Consider the following 18666-nt stretch of genomic DNA (forward strand, 5'->3'; position numbering starts at 1 on the left):
CATTGCAAGCGCTGATCTTTTTTAACCTGTCTGTCTATCTAGGCAGAGACATTTGATGGCACTGGGCAACCCATCTTGGCCATAAAGGGTGCCAGGCTTTCTGACTTTGGAGGACGATCTCTCTCTACACTCTACAGCAGTACACTGATGATTAACCCTGACATGCCGGAGGCATACAAGCTGCGAGGCTGGTGAGTGAAGCTTCTGAGCCTTAATTGGTGCTGATATCATTATTCAACCCAACCGGAAAAAAGTTTGTAATATGGAGGAGATGTAGCTTTCTGATAGTACAGGGGGCAGCAAGAAGTGCTTTTCCTATTTTTCCTATTCAGTCAGCGCTTTTGACTATTATATTCTGTAGTAGTGTGCTACTCTTATTATGATAATGACAGCTAAATTTTTTTTATTGTTTATTTTTATAATATTTTATATATTTTTTATTTAGCACCCTGATACTAGATTTTGCACCATCTAACTTTGCAGTGGATCTCTTATACCACCACAATTAACAAGATAGAGATCCACACATTCCTCAAAGAACATATGCTAGAGGCCCATTTTGTATTGTACTACTTGTGAGAATTGGGACATGCAAAGATAAGGCACTAAAATGCATGTTCCAGAAAACGGCAAAGGGGATCATGCTCATGACTTTGATACCAAGATTAGCTTCGTCTGAGAGGATGCGCTGGGCTCCTCAATCAGTGCTGATAGAAGAAAGCAAATCATCATTAATCCCACACTAAGATTTGCTGTTTCCCTTGTGACTTGCATGTAAATAGCACTTGTCTCTCAAGGACAGCAATGTACTCTTTATTGTAGATTTGAAGCAGTAGAGCTCGATCAGGCAGCAAGTGAAAGTGTAATGGGGAGAAAATATGAGCGTATCTGTGTAACATAAACAGGGAGCAGAACTGGGCTGAGCCACATGCTCAAGGCTGCCTCTGTCATATGGGTACAGGGGCCTTCTTATTCCTCTTTATTGGCTGTTTCTAAGAAGGAATTGGAAAGTAATTGTAACTCATGTTTCATCCCCCCCATGCTTTCTCCTGCCAATTCAGTTATTTATTACTCAAATTATGGTACATAGTGTTTACCATATCCAGAAATAAACAGCTTGTATGTGTGGGGTGTGAATGCTTGGTATTTCATCTTATGGAGGTGTCTAGTCTTCTCACAAAGCTGTGAGAGAGCTTATTTGCTATATAGATGATGTAAGCAGCTGAAAGTAGGGGTTATAACCATTTAGTGTTTAAACATTTAATAATTAAAATAAATCACTTGCTCTAAAACCCCACCTCTGGGAGAGGCAAAGATTTAAGATGTCAGCATTTTGTGTTTGCCAGGACTGCACAATATATTCTTTCATAATCATAACCATGATGTTGGTCTTTGGAGTTTATTGTGAATGGCTGCAATACAAAATATACCCTCTTATAAATTACTCTCATTTTGTTGTGTGTGTGTGTGTGTGTGCGTGCCATGAGGGTTTTTATGTGAACTAATATATATATATATACACTTCAGGTGATTCCGTTGAGTTTCTGAAGGTATTTTCTTGATCAAGGCGTTCATTATTCATGCATATTACTTTAAACTGGTCAAAATGTGTGCCAGCCTATAGCCTTCTCTCTACACACACACACACACACACACACACACACACACACACACACACACACACACACACACACACACACACACAGTATATTACCATTGTAATATGCTTTTAATTAGAATGGTATGGTATTAGATATAATTCTGTGAGATGCCGTTTCTTTGCCATGTAACTCGTCCCGCAGTTTTCGAGATCAACACCGTTCCAATTCCATATTGTCCGGACTGATTGTGTGAGGCGTGCTTGTATATAGCTTTTGGATCGGATGTGCAGATTCCGTATAGCAATGGAATTTTGCAAAAAAATTTCCCATAGAAAATGAATAGGATAAAAAATGTATGCCAATCTACTTCAGAACAACACCGTTTCACATACACTATCTCAGGGCAGGCCCCCAAGCGCGAATTCACTGTTCTTCTGACACGCACTCATTTTATTCCATCCCTTGTTTCTAACATGGAGTCTCATTCATTTTCGCCACCACTCAAACTCTACTTCTTTGCCCGACAGCCGGTGAAATGCATCTACTCACTCAGGGCACACCCCCAAGCTCTAATCCATAGCCATACTGACCCGCACTCCTCTGTTTCTTGTTTTTCATCCCTCGATGCTCCTACAGAGTCCCATTTATTTCCGGCCAAACCATAACCGTTTATTCCATTGTGCAACAAACACCAAAATGCATGTACTCTTTCTGAACAGGTTCTTAAGATCTAATCCACAGCCATATTAGTCCACACTCCTCTGTCATGTGTTTTTTTTTTTTTTTTTTTTTTTTTAATAAATCCCTCGTTACTCCCATAGACTCCCATTTATTTTCGTCCAGACTGTAGCCCTTTTTTTCTTTTTTCCAACAGCCACCAAAATTCAAGTACTCATTCAGGGTAGATCCCTAAGCTCTAATCCACAGCCACACTGACCTGCACCCCTCTGTGTCGTTTTTTTCATCCCTCATTCCTCCTATAGATTACCATAGTAACTGCTGTGCAACCATTCTGCGTTTCCTTCAGGATGTGCACTTTTCTACTTATATAATATAATTACATTTTGTTAACTTGACCTCAATTTTGGCGATTGTAAGTCTTTAGTGGGGAGTTCTAAAAGCTAAGTAGCCATTTTTTTGCATCCTTCCAAGCTAAGATTTTGCATGCTGCACCTTTTGATCTTGGCAACTGTCAGCTTTCAGCAGGCATTTGACAGGCGTAATATTTTGTTGTTGTCGTCGTCGTCGTCGTCGTCGTCGTCGTCGAACAGTCTATTTAAGTATACCTCATGCATCATTTCACTTCAGGACATGAAAATGGATTCAAATAATGCAGTTTAGTGAGCCTAATAACTTTGCTATTACAAGTAATGTATTGTGTTTTATCTGTTAGAAATCATTTAAAACAACCCATTTCAACTAATCTTAAGATATTTAGTCTGATCATTTCAAAATGGGTCTTAAGATAAGCTCTGGCATCTGTAGGTAAATGGTACAGGGAAAAAAAATGTTGACATTTTTGCCCCCCACGGTCATTGCGTCCTTGGCACTTCTGAATTGAATTACTAAAACTTGAAATTGTTAGTCTCATCTCAAAATCTATGAATTGAGATTCAATTGAGACAGGTTAAAATTTGACCCAGACTGGCGTTCAAGGCTTGTCTCGGTGCACACTGAGGAATAAAATAATTAAAAGTCGCTATTGCTAATATTTTCCTTTTCCTACAGAAAAATAAGTGCTCCAGTGATTCAGTTTTATGAGCTGAACATCTTTACAATTGTAAATTCTGTCAGAAATTGAAATGCTTGTCTAGCATTTTTACTTATTTGTTCGAAGTCTGTAGCTTAGAATACCAATATTGAAAAGGTATTCCTATACTAAATTTGATCAAGAATCATAACATATGAAGGCCTTTTGCTGAAGTCTGACTTATCATTCATCCTCTAGAAAAGACCCCAGTCTGACATTAGACTTCATTGAGCTGATTGCTACTTGGGCCCTACAGATTGCTGCCTGTGGCTATATTTTCTGGGTAATTATTTTTAGGGGGATCTGACAATTTCATTTGTGTAATAAGGGCAGTGAAATGTGACTCATCAGATTGAAATTGGGAGGCAACCTAACATAAGTGAGCTGAAAAAGCACTCCTCGGTAGCTCTGTAGTCTTCTTACAAAGCTTTCCAAAGGTGTGGCCATTTTACACCAAGAGCTACAATGAATGGTCAGTGTTTTTAATTACAATTTTGGTGCTTAAGTGAAGGGGTTAGGCGTTCATCCTGTGGTAGAGAGGAAGAAGTGTTGTCCTTTCTACTGTCCTCGCTTCACATGGGGGGGCAGGGATAATGAGCTATTAAATGTTGGCCAGTTGCACAGCACATGGCTGGCTGGCCTGTCTCCTGAAGGCTCAGAGGCCTACTTTAGACCCCCATCAATTAGCAGTGCAGGAGTAATGGATGGAGTGTTAACCTCAGCAGCTAGAAACTTTACTGAGGCCTGCTGCTGATCAATAGCTCATCTTTTGATTTCTATATTCGGTGCATTGCCTTGTTGTCCAAAGCTGAAACTTTTCTTGTAGATAATCACAATGTCCAGCTTCCCAGTTTATGCTATTCTCAAATTTGTGCATCAGCAGTAAGTGTGTATTCCATTCACCTGTATAAGAATATGCTTTTTAATGAAAGTGAATGCTTTGATCAGATAATCAGGAGACCTGCGGGATTTATTCAACAACAAACTCCCTTTTAAGTCCACACAGTAAGGATAGGCTGTAGCACTCTTTCTCTTTGCTGATCTGAAAGGCAAAATTTTCCTTTAATCACTGTCATTAATCATATAGATGACATTTGTTTTTTTTAACAGTTTAGTGTACAGATTTATGCCCCTTAGATATTCTTACTGTAAAATTCTCAGTCTCACTCTGATGTAGCACTGTGAACACATGGAATACTGTTTCAAGCTCTTTAAATGAAAGAGGATTTGCATAAAATTTGACTTTGCTCTGAGCATTAAATATGAGCTCTGTGGTGCAACTGTAATATCTGTGCTTTAACCAAGTATTTAATAATTAAAAACAGTGATTCATTTTGTGAGATTGATTGATTAAAATATTCTTTATGTGTTTAATGTTTTATAGTTGCTCCAGCCTTTGTCAGTGCTCATTAATTAACTCCCTTATCCAAGGGAGGAAAAGATTTGCCTTATGCTGCATCTATTACTCTATTTGCAGTATCTTTCAGAGCCTGCAGTTTTCTGCTTGCATACTGAGATATCAAACAATATCAAAAAATGTTGCTCAGATGTGATAAATACATAGGGTTGATCTCAGTACATCAATATTCTGTCTTGCAGGTGGGGAATTTTCAGTTTGATTGGTCAGCTAGTATTATAGCTTAGAATTAATGATTATCCTGAAAATGAAGTGTTGAATAACATGGTGCTATTGTGAGACCATGGTTGTCCATTAGATGGCATTATAGGTTTGGTGGACTTGTGTCCTACTCTCTTGGCAGTGTCAGTCATGGCTTCTGTTCTCCATCGTCGTGCCTCAGTTGCTCTGTCCATTCATCAGTCTGTCCCTGTCTCTGCTGTGTACATAAGCATGTGTGGGTTAGTAAGTATTTAAACTACCGAATTCAAATGATAGTCATATTGTACTGTACTGTAAATGTTTTTTTCACTGTACTCTTAGTTTGTGGTCTGAATTTTAGAGCAGCTCAATGAGTTGCCATTTTCAGAAGAGAAGCTGTAATGACATCAATAAACCTTTATGCACCCACACCCCCACCCCACCTCCACTATAGTGTCTGTCTGGTGCATGTCAGCACTGCAGCCATTTCTGAATGATAACTGCTTTCAAGTGTAAAGTCTGCCACAGTCTTTTTGCAAATAAGCATAGTTGAGGTTCTCCTCACATTCTTTAAATGCTAATCACTCAGCCCTGCATCATAACCATACATATGCCTACAACCTTTTACAATTGGGATCCCACTGAATCCCAGTGATAAGATGCCTCTCATACATAGTGTGGGTGTGTCATTTGCCCTACTTTTTTAATGCTTTGCTATCATGGATGTGCTGTGTGTTTCCCCTCCTTCTAGTGTTGGTTCTGTCATGTGCTCTGTCATAACAGTATTTCTGTCCTTTTTTGTGTGTTTCCCTTTGACATACAACAGTCGGTTCCTCACCCAATCTCTCTCTCCCTCTTTTCTTCTACAGTCTGTTCAGTTCTCTTCAGACATGCTGCACTGAGTCCTTCCCTGTCAGTTCAGCCCTCGAAAGTGCACGCCAGCTCCAATTTGTCCCTGAACTATCCTCTTGCCATCCTCCCTCCTTTGTCCTATGGCCATGCTTGTTCTTCTACGTATACAGCTCAGTCAGCTATTTCCTGTCTGCCATTTGGGTCCTGCTTTATGGCTTTCCCTCGGTGGTCTTTGTAATTGTAATCCAAATAACTTCTCCTGAAAGCATTCTTAACCATCATTTCCTGTTTTTTTGTTGCTTTTCTTTAATGGAAATGACAAATAGTGCTCTTTTAATCAACCTACTTCTGATTAATTTTCATTTCATTATGGGCACTATATTTAGTTCATTACTCATACACAGGCAAAGCTGTATAACAAAACAGAAGAAAGAGTAGAGCTGCAAGACCATGTGCCATGCTGGAGAATTAAACCCATTTTTCAGAGGGAGCTAAAATTGGCAGGACCCTGGATGCCAGGGCCACACGCTTCCTCGTTAATGGGGATATTTTCAATTAGTCATGCCTCCCATAACAAGCCCTGAACCCCTGTATTTACCATCTCGCCTCACCCGTAGCACCCCAGCCCTCCAGCTTATAGATTAGAATGCTGTATTGATCTCTCACACTCCGTTCCAACCTGAATGGGCTTTGTTTCTCCCTCACAATCTCCCTCCCATCCCTCCTCATAGCCACTCTGGAGCACCCCAAGTGCTCAGTGAAAATGGGTTTCTGATTTCACCATCACAACCCTGACCCCCTCTCACTCAACTGTCCCTGTGCTGTTGATTCATTTCACACATAGTGTTGCTGCTGCTGTTTTTAGTCTTCTTCCCACCTACAGCTGTAGTTCAGCTTTTTTGTTATCTCCCTAGTTGCAGAGTTAAGATGCAATTAATTCAGCTGAATGATTGGATAAGCCAGTACCTTTTAAGAATTTTTTATTATTATTTTTTAGGATTCAAATTATGGCATTTCTGACCACAGTCTGGAATGTTTCTTTTTCTGTGATGACAGGTATGATAAAGAGGGCCATGCCCTTGATGGACAGTCCATGACTGAGATGAGGGGGGGTGGAGGCAGCGGTCCCACCAACTGGAAGACCCTGGCAGATGTCAAAAATGAACACCTGGGCCATGGAGACAAGGTAAACAGATTTCTGAATAGTTTTATTCTATTCAAGAAGCTTTAGTATAAATTTGCAGCAGATACAAAATAATTTGACTATTCATTGATTTTAGGCCCAATCCCATTTCAGGTTTTCTCGTTAAACCTTAAGTGCTGCAATATTTACATTCTGGCACACCAAGTGTCAGTACTGCTGATCTATTTAAGATGCAAGTTCAGCTAGCTAGCTACTGAGACATTAGCATATAGTTAGCGATTTTTATTTATTTATTAATGGTTTATCAAGAAAATGACATACATTAAAACAACATTGAACAATTTGATGATTATCATTATTTTTAACCTCCATTTGGAGGGCCATGCAGCCCTGACACTTCGCCCTACCCCTTTTTCTCAACAAAATCAGGACACCCTGCTCCTAGGTGTGAAATACACAAAAAGGAGGACTAAGGACTAAGTGGTAGGGGCAAGGGGTGAAATGGGATTGGGCCTTAATGTGTATAAATTAACTGTTTTAAACGGAATTATCTGAACATGCATAAGAGAAGGACAACTTGTGTGCTGCAGTGATTCTCATTAAGGCTTCCCACTGTGTTATACTCTTAAGATAATTAATTAAAATGAGTTAACATGGCCCTTTCTTTAAATCTTATTTGAAAGTTTGGACATAGTATTTTGAAGGTTAAAACAATGTTAAAACAATGTTCCAACCCTTGTAAATGCAAATTCTGTAGGACCTCCAGCAAAAATCAGTGAAAAAAAAAAAGCAAAAAACAGAAAGGTTTGTGTCTGGCACTTTGATGCTGCACTGAAAATTCAAAAGAAATCTAATGTAAAAGCAAATTCTGTAGCATTAACTGCTTGTCATTCAGAATTATTGGCAAAAATCAATGCAAATTGTGAAAACATTTTTAGGTCTTAGTTTGATTCTGGAAACTGGAATGGACACTTTGAAAGCCTGATTATATGGTCAGTGATCCATTATTTCAGAGTACACTATAGGTCAGTGTCCTTCAGGAATACCAGGCTTTGACATAGTGTTATAGGCAGCCAAGATTCCCAGAACCTTACTTCACAATGAGCGTTATGCCCTTCTCTGCATGACTAGAATGCAACAGCCTGCTTTTTGTATTCATTTATTGTATTCTATGTATTCTATGATTAGTTCCATGTTAATGGATGGTTAAGGATGCTTGGCTGCTGTTGTGCCCCCAGATTTATACCCTTATACACCAGTGAAACAGGAAGTTATGGATTACCACTGAAAAGTTCCGGAAGACTTTTTTAAAATTTTTTTTTTTATAGCCATTTATGCTTGTCTTATCGAACTAGTTATAATCCTGGAGGAAATCTTATGTTGACTGGTAGTAAAATGTGAAATTTTGCTAAACTAGGAATTTTGTTAAAAGTGAGTTGGCACTGAGCTGCAGTCTGATCTATTTCTGCTCATTAATCAGACAGTAATGCCCTTCCCACCTGGCCTTCCCAAGGTATACACTTAAGAATTACTCACATTTATCGCTGAGATGAAGAGGACAGATTAGTGGGACTCAATTTATTGAGCTTGATAATTAAGAGATTATGCTTCAGATAAGCTGCGTAATAAATCTGCTCGTCTACTGGATTTGTAGTCATGGCAATGAGTACACAAAACCATGGCAGCAGATACCAAATTTGTTTGCAACTGATTTATTTTTGAATTTGCTTATTCTTCCAAATTAAAATAGCAGTCCGGATGATTGGACTTTAGATTGTTCTTTGTCTTTGTGAAGTTCCTCTTTCATTACTTTTTACACGTTTTACATGGCAGGCTGGTAACAATAGCATCACAACATTTCCAGATTCCATTGTACGTATTATTTACCCTGGATGTCATCAGGTTTGCAAAGCAGTGGTAGTGAAATATTTTTACCCCAAAAAAGGGTTGCTAAAAAAAGGCGAAGAACCCCTTGATTATGTTACACATACAATTTTTCCGTATTTTTTTTTTAAATACTCTCCAACTATGGATATTTCACTGTATTGCACCAGCGACAGGGTAAGAATGGAGACTCTGCCCTTCACCTTGTTAGGTTTTTTTTTGTTACATCAGAAGGAAAACCATTTTGCTGCTTTATCCAACTGCTCTTACAAGGGGTTAACTAGTTATTGCTTGATTAGAACTTCTGCCTCCTGTTTTCATCTCAATATGTGAGCATCTCAAGATATATTCCCTAGCCATACTAGAGATCCAGCATTATCATTATCCACCAGTCTCTCCTTTACCGTAGAAAGTAATTATCCAGTAGTCCAATTTTTCTATTCCACAACCAACAGAATAGACTTTGCAAGCACTACATCAAGAAACTGATTGGTGTTTGCTTGTTTACTGTGAAACCGCTTTTATTCTGGCTTTCTATAATCACTCACTGCCAGGTCAGTCAGAACCTCTGCTGTTGCCATACTCAAGTGTTAATGTATGTTCTAGCCAAAGCGTGAAGTCTAGCACAAAGCACAGTTCTGCTCTTCTAGTATATTTATTTTTTTGCTCCTTGATGTATGCTAGCAGCATTCCAGTAGTTTCTAAGTAGAAACATAAGATGCTGATTTCCATGCTACATTGTGCATTGTAGACACGATCAAAGCAGCTATGGCCTATTTCAGTTTATGGTCCTATTGCAGCAGCAATACACACATAGGTTGTGTATGCTAGAGTAGTGCTAGTAGTGGTCGTGCAAGTTACCTTGTAGACTCCCTCCTGCCACCCTCACTCATAAAGATTTTAGAGGGAAAGCTCTGCTCAAGTTTACCTTGGCTGCACCACACAGTCTCTCATTACATTTGTGGTGGTTTCTACCAAATGTTATGTGCTTTGTCATTATTGTGATTTCGGACCTGGTCGTAAATAGTCATCACTGAGGATGAGGATTCTACATACCGTTTGTGGTTGTGGTTGTTGAGTGTATATTTATAAACTACTATCTGCTCTGAATTGAGATTTGGGCCAATGCCATTTCTTACTTTTACCCTTACCCCTTGTTTTTGAGTGTAACCCTCAAATCTTCCCCCTATGAAATGGGGCAACCCTTCACGAACCGGAAACATCATCAGTTGTCGTCAGCGACTTAAACAGTAAACAGTTTTCCGGCCATTTCCAATATGTCGCCTCCAGCTGTGGTGATCTCACTTGTGTGTCACATGTCAAGACAGGTGAAACATTTAAAATAGCCTGGAAAAAATAATCAGGACGTGTTTTCCTGCTGTGTCTCCATGCTATAGCAATAATGGTATATCACACTGACATTTTCCATTTATACGAAGGAGACTGAAAAGCAGGGCACTCGCGATTCATTCACAACTTCATTTTTACGCATCAATCAATCAAATGAGTCACCGAATAATAAAAAAAAGGCACAAACAAAAAAAAAAACTGTAGGCAACCCTGTCAGTCTCCAGTGACAGCAGAGGGAGGGGAAAGTTCAGCTCCTCACTGCTTAAATACATTTTAGAGCATCATGCGCCTTCAAAGAGGGGGCAATTATTTATTATCGCCACCAAGAATTCTTCTAAGAAGCTGAACTTAGCTTTTTTTTTAGTTGCCAGCTTCATGATCAAATTTTCCCATTCCACCTTAAATGGTGCATCAACCTCAGGTACCAGAACGTAACTGCTGCACCATATAAGGTGGAATGGGAAAATTCGCTAGGTAGTGACTGAGACATTAGTGTATTACTAACGATTTTTATGCGTGTTATGAAGGAAATGACCATAAAACGCTATTGCATTGGTTCTATTACAATACAGCAGCTGTTTACAGAGTAAATACTTACATTTATGTGTCTCTTAGGTCACTTGTGCAGCTACCTTGCTGATGATTTGCAGGGCATTCTGGGAATTTTCTCATAACACTCCATTTGGAGTGTGCCTCTGAAAAATCTCCAATTGAAGGGCCATGTAACCTAACATTTCACCCTACCTCTCCATCTCAACAACAATCGGGACAGCTCTACCCCTAGACATGAACGTGCAAAACAGAGGAGTAGTGTTAGGGGCAAGGCTTGAAATGGGATTGGGCTTTATACTACTTAAGCCTCCTGCTTTTTATTTATTTATTTTATCCTGGTCATCACAAATTTCAAAATAAGGAGTTAGAAATTTTGCATCATGATCTCCTTATAAAACACTTCACACACTGCTTTGTAGTGTTCGTTTGTGACATTTTGCTGTGACTAACATATAGGCTGTTTAAGCATCCTCCGTTTGTATACTGGAGCATTTATAGAGAAGAAAACACTTGTATAGGTTTTCAGTGCAAACAATTTTTGTAGCATTTGTGGCACACAAAGCTGATTGTGCATAAGGGAGATGCTACAAGTCTGTTTTCTCTCTCCTCTGTAAGTGTTTTCTGCAGGTTTGGGAGCTTTTGCTGTTTGTATCGCAGGCCTGTTTGCCCCTAAATTAATTTATGGTCCTGTCATAGCAGTCCGTAGTCAACTCATTCAGCTCCTGTTGAGATGGGGATGCTGGAGGTGGAGAGAACCCAGTTATGATTTGTGGTCCAAGCTGACTTAGAAACCCTTTTTGACTCCTTTTTTTTCCCTTCCTCTCTTATTCTCTCAGTAACACACCATCACTCTCTCAAACAAAGATCTTAGCATACCTTTTGCGCTGTTGTGCTCAGTTATGACAAATAGTCAAGCCACCCAAAATGCTCAACTGCGCTGCTGTAATTAATTGTTTTTGTCACAGTCTTTATACTGGTCTCCCATTCCAACAAGTCCATATTGGTCTACTGACACTCAGCACTGGGTAAGGTTTACCTTTTAATGCTGCTCTACTTCTGCCCACCTGTACTCATAACCATCATAAGTTAAGATAAATGTAGCTGTGGATGGTGCTGGTTTGCCATGAAAGGGCAGCCATTATAACAGTCAACGGCTTTCCATCCTCTGGCCTCATTTTGCAGTAAAGTGAATGAAAAGATAATTATACTGGGGTTCACTTGATTAATTACTGCTTTTTTGGAGAGGCTAAAATGTTTAGGCAGATTTTTTTTTTTCCAAATGAAATGACAGTAATTTACAGGGAGGTTCTGTTTATTGAGTAGCAAGCGTTTTCCCCTCTTGATTTCTGCCATTGTCACTCGCCACTCCCTGGAGGCTTTACATTTATTTGAAGTGACACAGAATATCAATTCCACCCCTTCTAGAAGTTAATTGGGGTCAAATTCCCTAAGCGTAGCAACAGAATGGTCAGCAGTAAACCTGTTATGAGAGAAATCAATTATAGTCGCTTTTGTTTTTGTTTTCTTTGCTCATTTCCTTAGAAAACGCAGGGTTAAGACTTTGCCAGAGGCCTCTATGTAGATTGTGGTCTAAACAGGGATGAAAGTCCCGTTGGCATGAAGAATGCAGTGTTCTGAAAGGCAAAATGTACTCTTCCTCCCTGGCTTTTATTAGAGAATCAATTTTACACTATAAATATGAGTCAAGACTTTCTGATTATGAAAGAGGGCTTTATAATCCTTTTGAGGAGCAAAATACCATGTGCAGTCTACCATGTATCCCTGGGGTGAATCCAAATTCAGCTGGAGTGTGTATGGGCTTTGTTTTTGTTTGCTCTTCTTTAGAGTACTGAGCTGCTTATTTTTCTCTTTTAAAGAGCAGTGGTCATTGCTGAGTTGTTCTGGCCTAGTCGCCCACCTCTCTCACTATAGAAAAGGCTCTCCTCTTCTGAGACTTGCTGAGTGAGCAAGCTGTTACATGTGCAGTTTAAAACAGCATGATGTCCTTGGCTGACTCTCCTCCTCCATGGCCTTTGTTGCTCCTGGGTTTAGTCGTTCTGTCTCCACACCCCCCCCCCCCCACCCCCCACCCCCCCCCCCCCCCTCCATCCCTGTCTTCATTTATTCCAGAGTCACTTCTAGTTAGAACACTGAACAAGCAGCATTAATTTCGCATTACGGTTGTCATCTGCAGCCCTTTTGATGTTTTTTCCTTGTCATGTGCCAGAGTTCTTTTGTATACGTTTATCTCTGAGCCCCCAAAAAGCATCCGCCAGGTGCTTCCACCTTGCGTTCCTCTCTGCGTTCCACCTTGCCTCCAGTCTAATTCCAAAGATGTTTGTTCATGCATGCTCTGCTCTTTAAATACCATTCTTTAAGTAGATTTATGGTGCTTACCAAAATTTATTTATTTTTGCTATGGATACTACTTTTTTTTTTTTTTTTTTTTTTTTTTTTTTTTTTTTTTTTTTTTTTTAGATGACTAATGAAGTAAGTTTGACACAATACAAATAAAAATGCAGTGTTTTTGATGTTACAGAAAATAGGATGTCTTCCACTATGATTAAAACTGTTAGGCTTGTGCATTATTTGATGTGTTCCCTGTTCATTGATGTAAGTCTTCTCCCTTTAGGCTGATTACTTCACTTGCGTTGGCACCATTGTATATATGAGGAAGGAGAACTGTCTGTACCAGGCCTGTTCTAGCAAAGACTGCAACAAGAAGGTGGTGGACCAGCAGAATGGCATGTACCGCTGTGAGAAGTGCGACAAAGAGTTTCCTGACTTCAAATATCGTCTCATGCTCTCTGTGAGTCTTTTTCTCTCGCTCTCCCTCTCACCCATCTATTTCTGTTGCCCTTTCTTAAACAGCAGATTTCAGTTGTCCTTGTCTCCCCTTCTCCTAAAGCTTCCTTAGAATGGAGTGGCACTCTTTTCTTGGTCATGCTCTGTTGTGTACTTTTATCCCTCCTTTCCTTTTCTCAGCTCCTTTCTCCCCGATCTCAGCTTGATCCTTCTGTTCTGGCATTGCCTCAGTTATCCCTTTTTGCCCCTAAAATAGTCATTTCAAAAATAGTGTAGTATTCTTTTACTTTTTATTCTTGTTCTGTTTATATTGTTTTTGGTTAATTGCTCTTTTTCCTCGATGCTACTGCTTATTTTGCAGATATGTGGGTCAGCGACGTGACTCCTGAAGTTTGTCAGACCATTTTTTTTCAGTTTAAAAAAGGGTTAAATGCATAAAAAGGTACTATATATATATATATATATATATATATATATATATATATATATATATATATATATATATATATATATATATATATATATATATATATATATAGTACTTCTCCCACATATCTACTCACTTTAACTTTTAAAAATGATTAGTTAATTGTAATTTTCCTGTTACTTCAAGGGTCAAAATATCATGTGGTGCGATCACCTGTTGTTTTGAAAACTTTCTGCTGTTTTGAAATTACTCTAAATCTGTTCATTTTTATTTTACCTAAAAATAATGAATATGAAATTATTTCTACAAATATATATTTTGATTTATTAATTTCATAGTTACCTTTTGTGGAAAGCTATCTTATTTTCTTTTGGTGGCCAATTCTGTGCTGGTAACTTTGAGAAACCATAGTCGCACCACATGACTTTTTTTTTTTTTTTTTTTTTTTTTTTAAAGGCCACAGCCATTTCATCTAGATGAAAAAAATGCAAAAATAAGTCTGAAATTTAAATATGAATTTATGGGTTCACAACATTCTCAGTGTTTGAACAATTGCAATTGATTTATTATTTACTTATTTTTTTGTACTTAAAAATTGGCCTATTGAAAATCCTTATGTCAATCCCCCCCCATTCTCTACTGCTAGTCTGCAAAATGATTTTAAAAATAGGAGCATTAAAATATTAAAACTCATTTAGTCAGGAGGCCCAGCTCTTGCAGCCAGACATGCGAAATAAGCCAATTTTCCTTTTTGTTTTGCGTCCCTTGCTGGTCAGCACATCGAGGTTCTCCATAACATTGTAGTAAAAGCATATGTTTACACCAAGCACGACATAAATGTGTGTTGGCACTGTTTACTTTGCATGAGCCTCTCTGCCAAATCTTTTTCAACAGTACCTATATTTAGAGGAGGTGTCACAAAAATGGTTCATCAGAACATTGAAATTTGGATTGAATTTTTTTGTTGCTGTCTTTGCTTACTAAACTTATCATGCTCTCTCACTTTCCAGGCAAATATTGCAGATTTTAGCGACAACCAATGGGTGACATGCTTTCAAGACAGTGCTGAAACCCTCTTGGGCCAGAAAGCAGATTATATTGGCCAACTCAAGGACTCTGTGAGTTTCTTTTCCCCTCTGTTTCTGTTTCTTTCTCTTTTTCTGGTACATGAAAGTGTGGCCTCAGGGAATGGCCAGTGCAGTTGAAAGCCTCATGGAGCAGCACATTGTCACTGAATTTTGATTGTGTCTGTGGTGTTGAGACATAAACCAGGTGTGTTTGCCAGGTTGACTATCTGTATTAGTTTAGCTTCAGCACTGACTAGCTCATTTTTCTATTTTGTCTTCTTTTATATTCTTGAACAGAATGAGGCTGCATTTGACGAGATCTTCCAGCATGCCAACTTCAACACTTTCGTCTTCCGCAATCGAGTGAAGTTGGAGACCTACAACGTAAGCACAGCCTTAATAGGGTCTTTTTTTTTTTTTGGTGCATATCGCTTAATCAGAGACATGAAGTTGCAACTTCCACAAAGCCTCTGCCCCATTGTGTGCAGCCCTGTCTTATTTGTCACTTAATTCAAGCCCAAAAGACGGAGTTGAAGAAGGCATCATTTTTGGCTCAGAACTGAACAAAACCAGTACTAGTCTGTTGTGCACTGTTTATTGTGCCGCAGAAAAATACAAAAATTGCCTCCATTGCTCTGTAACTATTTCTGCATCCATGCCTAGGTTTGCACAGATGGTGCTGTGGAAGTAACTTGCTCACTCTCAACACAGGCTCATTCACTTGAAGCTGTGTGAATAGGGCAGATTAGTTTGAATTGCAGGGGCATTAGTTTGGCGTTTGGGGGCAGATTAGTTTGAATTGCTGCATTGTGAAGGCTGTGGAGACTAAAAGGATGCTGTTAACCCTGTGTTCCAAAGAGGACTCTGAGGAGTTTAAACTGAGCACATGTCCCATCCGGATGTCTTTCTTGAGCACATATTCTGTGTCTTTAGAAGAGAGAGGTGGATAGCTGCAACTTCAGCTATCACTGTGGTTCTACCTCTGTAAAAGGTATTATTACAAGTCAAAATGGTATCCTGCCTCTGAGTGAAAGATAAGGAAAAGCTTAGTTTTGTTTGTTTAATCTTTTATCAGTTTAGCTGTAAGGCAAGGCAGCAGACAGGCTCTGTCTAATAAGGTTTATATTATCCTTGAGGGAAATTTGCACTCTTCTTTAGTGGCACATTCCTGCCATAGAGTAGTTGGAGAAGGATTGTTAAATTACATGATATAATGGAATCGGGCCACAAACCTTTCTCATCAAATTTGAAGGTGACTAAACTGAGCTCTGTGAAAATGGTATATCAAACATTCATAGCCTGCTTATTGAAACGTTGGTAGCCTATATTGATTTCAAGTCATTTTTAAAGGGACATTTTCAGGTGTAAGCAGTTAAGTTTTGAAGGGGGCTGATTTTACAGGAAGAAAAGTACTAAGAAAGAGGACAGTGATGTGTAGTGGGGGGGCGGGGGGGCACAACTTTTCTAGATTGTCACCATTGTTGCCCAGTTAATTAGTAAATAGATTCTTCGATCCATCACGATGCAGATGTGGACGATTCTGAATCGATTCACAAATGTAAATCAGTTTTCTGAATTTTATTTTATAATGTAATGTTAACGGAATGCAAAAGGCAGAACTTGGAATGGGAGAATTCGAATGAGCAGTTGACTTCATCTTCGCAACTTTTTAGTAATTGACAGTCTCATTGAAGGTTTAACATTCCAGGAAACCAACTGCGCTGCTTATAAATGTCCATTCATCTCCAGATGTCCGTCTTAAATCTTTCTCTTTGCCTTTTCATTAGCTGCTAGCTTGGTCAGACTGCGGTGCTATATGACCTGCAGTCTGCACGCCAGTTTTCAGTCATTGAGAACCAGGGCTTTTGCGCCATTTTGCTGATTGTGCTATGTTGCTTTGGAGCTGAGATTCAGCGTCCCGTTTCAAGCACATGTTACTAACACAGCAGCAGTTGAACTTGGAGAAGTGGTACTGGTAGTTTTGGATGATTCCTGTTCCTGAAATTTTGGAATGATGCGTTTTCTTTTCTCTCTAGGATGAATCCCGCATTAAGGTGACCGTGGTAGAGGCTAAACCTGTGGATCATAAAGAATACAGCAAGAGGCTCATCATGAACATCAGGAAGACTGCAGCACAGTAGAGCACTGCCGCCTACACCAAGAATGCTGTCCAGCACTCGGATCAGCTTTTCATTTTGTGTCCTGACGTATAAGTGTGCTCTTCAGTAATTCTTGTCTTTGTATTATTTAGTTTGTTTTGTTTTACTTTGTCTTGTGATCTGCCAATACTGATTTACCAAACAAATGGATCTCTCTTTTTGTTGTTTTTGAAGCACTCACAGATGCTTATGTTGTACTCAAGAGTGCAGCAGCAGTGGGGTTCAGGACCTGCAGTTGTCCTTATGTGTTAGTAGATTACAAGGAGCGCTGCTGACATTTTGGTAGTGGATAAGAGGGTTTGAGCGAAGGATTTTTTTTTTTAAGATGAAAGTGGGTAGGATGAGGAGAGTGGGGAAGATGTACAGGTCAGTTTGTGCACGCATGCTTTAAGTTGGCTGGTGGTAGGAGGGAATTGGCTGCCCTTTGCTAGCATTTTGGTGCAGCAGCCCAGTCACTAGGCTTCTGTCTCAGAGCATGCCTGGCATGGACCTGCGCAGCACTGATAAGCTTTTGTGTACACACACACACACACCCACACCATCATGCACACACTTAGTCAATTGGACTTCCCAGAGACAGAGGCACTCTATTTATGTAGATATTTTCTTTTCTTTTCTGGACAAATACATTTTGACAAAACGAGAAATAAAGATTTTGAAAGACCTGATGAGTGTTTTTCTTCATTAACACTTCATGCACTAACATGTTGCTGACCTTTTTTGCTACTTTTAACAGATTGCTTCTGTACCTTAAGCTAAAAGGTGATGTGTTTGTCTTGGGGCGCTGTTTCCAAATATGCCAGTCTGCTTTCTATTTCTCTCTTTATACTGCATTTAGAGAACATCACTAAAGCCAGATGTAACACCCCCTGCAAAAAAGCCTGTTCGGAGCTGCACATCTCTCATCTTCTAAGCTGTCTCAGAAATGTAAATCCTTTTCCCTCAGTAGCTCCCAATAATACCCTTTAATTCCCTCTGCCAATGACAAACACCTTTTGTAATATTTCTCTGTCCGTCAGTATGTCTGAGGACCACTCTTGGATATGAAGTCTTTTTCATTGCCCTTCATGTTTTTTTTCCCCCTCAAATGGAAATTTTTCATTGATGTTCCTGTGGTTCTCATCAGTCACGTGTCATGGGAATGGCCTGAAACTTCTGTAAGGGGTATTGTGGAGCCTGACGAAGACCCTAATATTCAGATTCTGATGTTGACTGCCATTCTTTTGCATGTTGTTGGTAATATTCCCCTTTTTCTTTGAAGCCGAGGGGACATAATGAGTGATCTGTATTTGTTTAAGACCGAGGGCATGTCAGGCTATGAGATGGAGGATGGCCCACTTGGCTCTGGACTATGCCTGTAGTTTTCTGCCTCTGGGTATCTGGAGCACCAGTAAAATCTGAGGGTTTCCTTATTGGTTGAGCATATGTGATCTAGTCATACAAATATTGGCATTTAGTATGTGCCTCCTTGCATTTAT

The 18666-nt window shown here is 39.4% G+C and overlaps 1 protein-coding gene across 2 annotated transcripts in view; it reads left to right on the forward strand.

Annotated features, from left to right (window-relative positions):
- Positions 1–17856, forward strand: part of rpa1 (replication protein A1) — a 28175-nt gene extending 10319 nt beyond the window's left edge. For both annotated transcript variants that reach the window (XM_037546863.1, XM_037546864.1), the window contains exons 12-17: positions 43–191; positions 6857–6986; positions 13363–13539; positions 14973–15080; positions 15327–15413; positions 17066–17856. In XM_037546863.1, the coding sequence (XP_037402760.1) occupies positions 43–191; positions 6857–6986; positions 13363–13539; positions 14973–15080; positions 15327–15413; positions 17066–17170 (756 nt within the window). In that variant the 3' untranslated portion in view covers positions 17171–17856. The remainder of the gene's footprint in view (positions 1–42; positions 192–6856; positions 6987–13362; positions 13540–14972; positions 15081–15326; positions 15414–17065) is intronic.
- Positions 17857–18666: the final 810 nt, after the last annotated feature.

Source organism: Pygocentrus nattereri, chromosome 17 (genome assembly GCF_015220715.1).
Source record: "Pygocentrus nattereri isolate fPygNat1 chromosome 17, fPygNat1.pri, whole genome shotgun sequence".
Taxonomy (NCBI): Eukaryota; Metazoa; Chordata; class Actinopteri; order Characiformes; family Serrasalmidae; genus Pygocentrus; species Pygocentrus nattereri.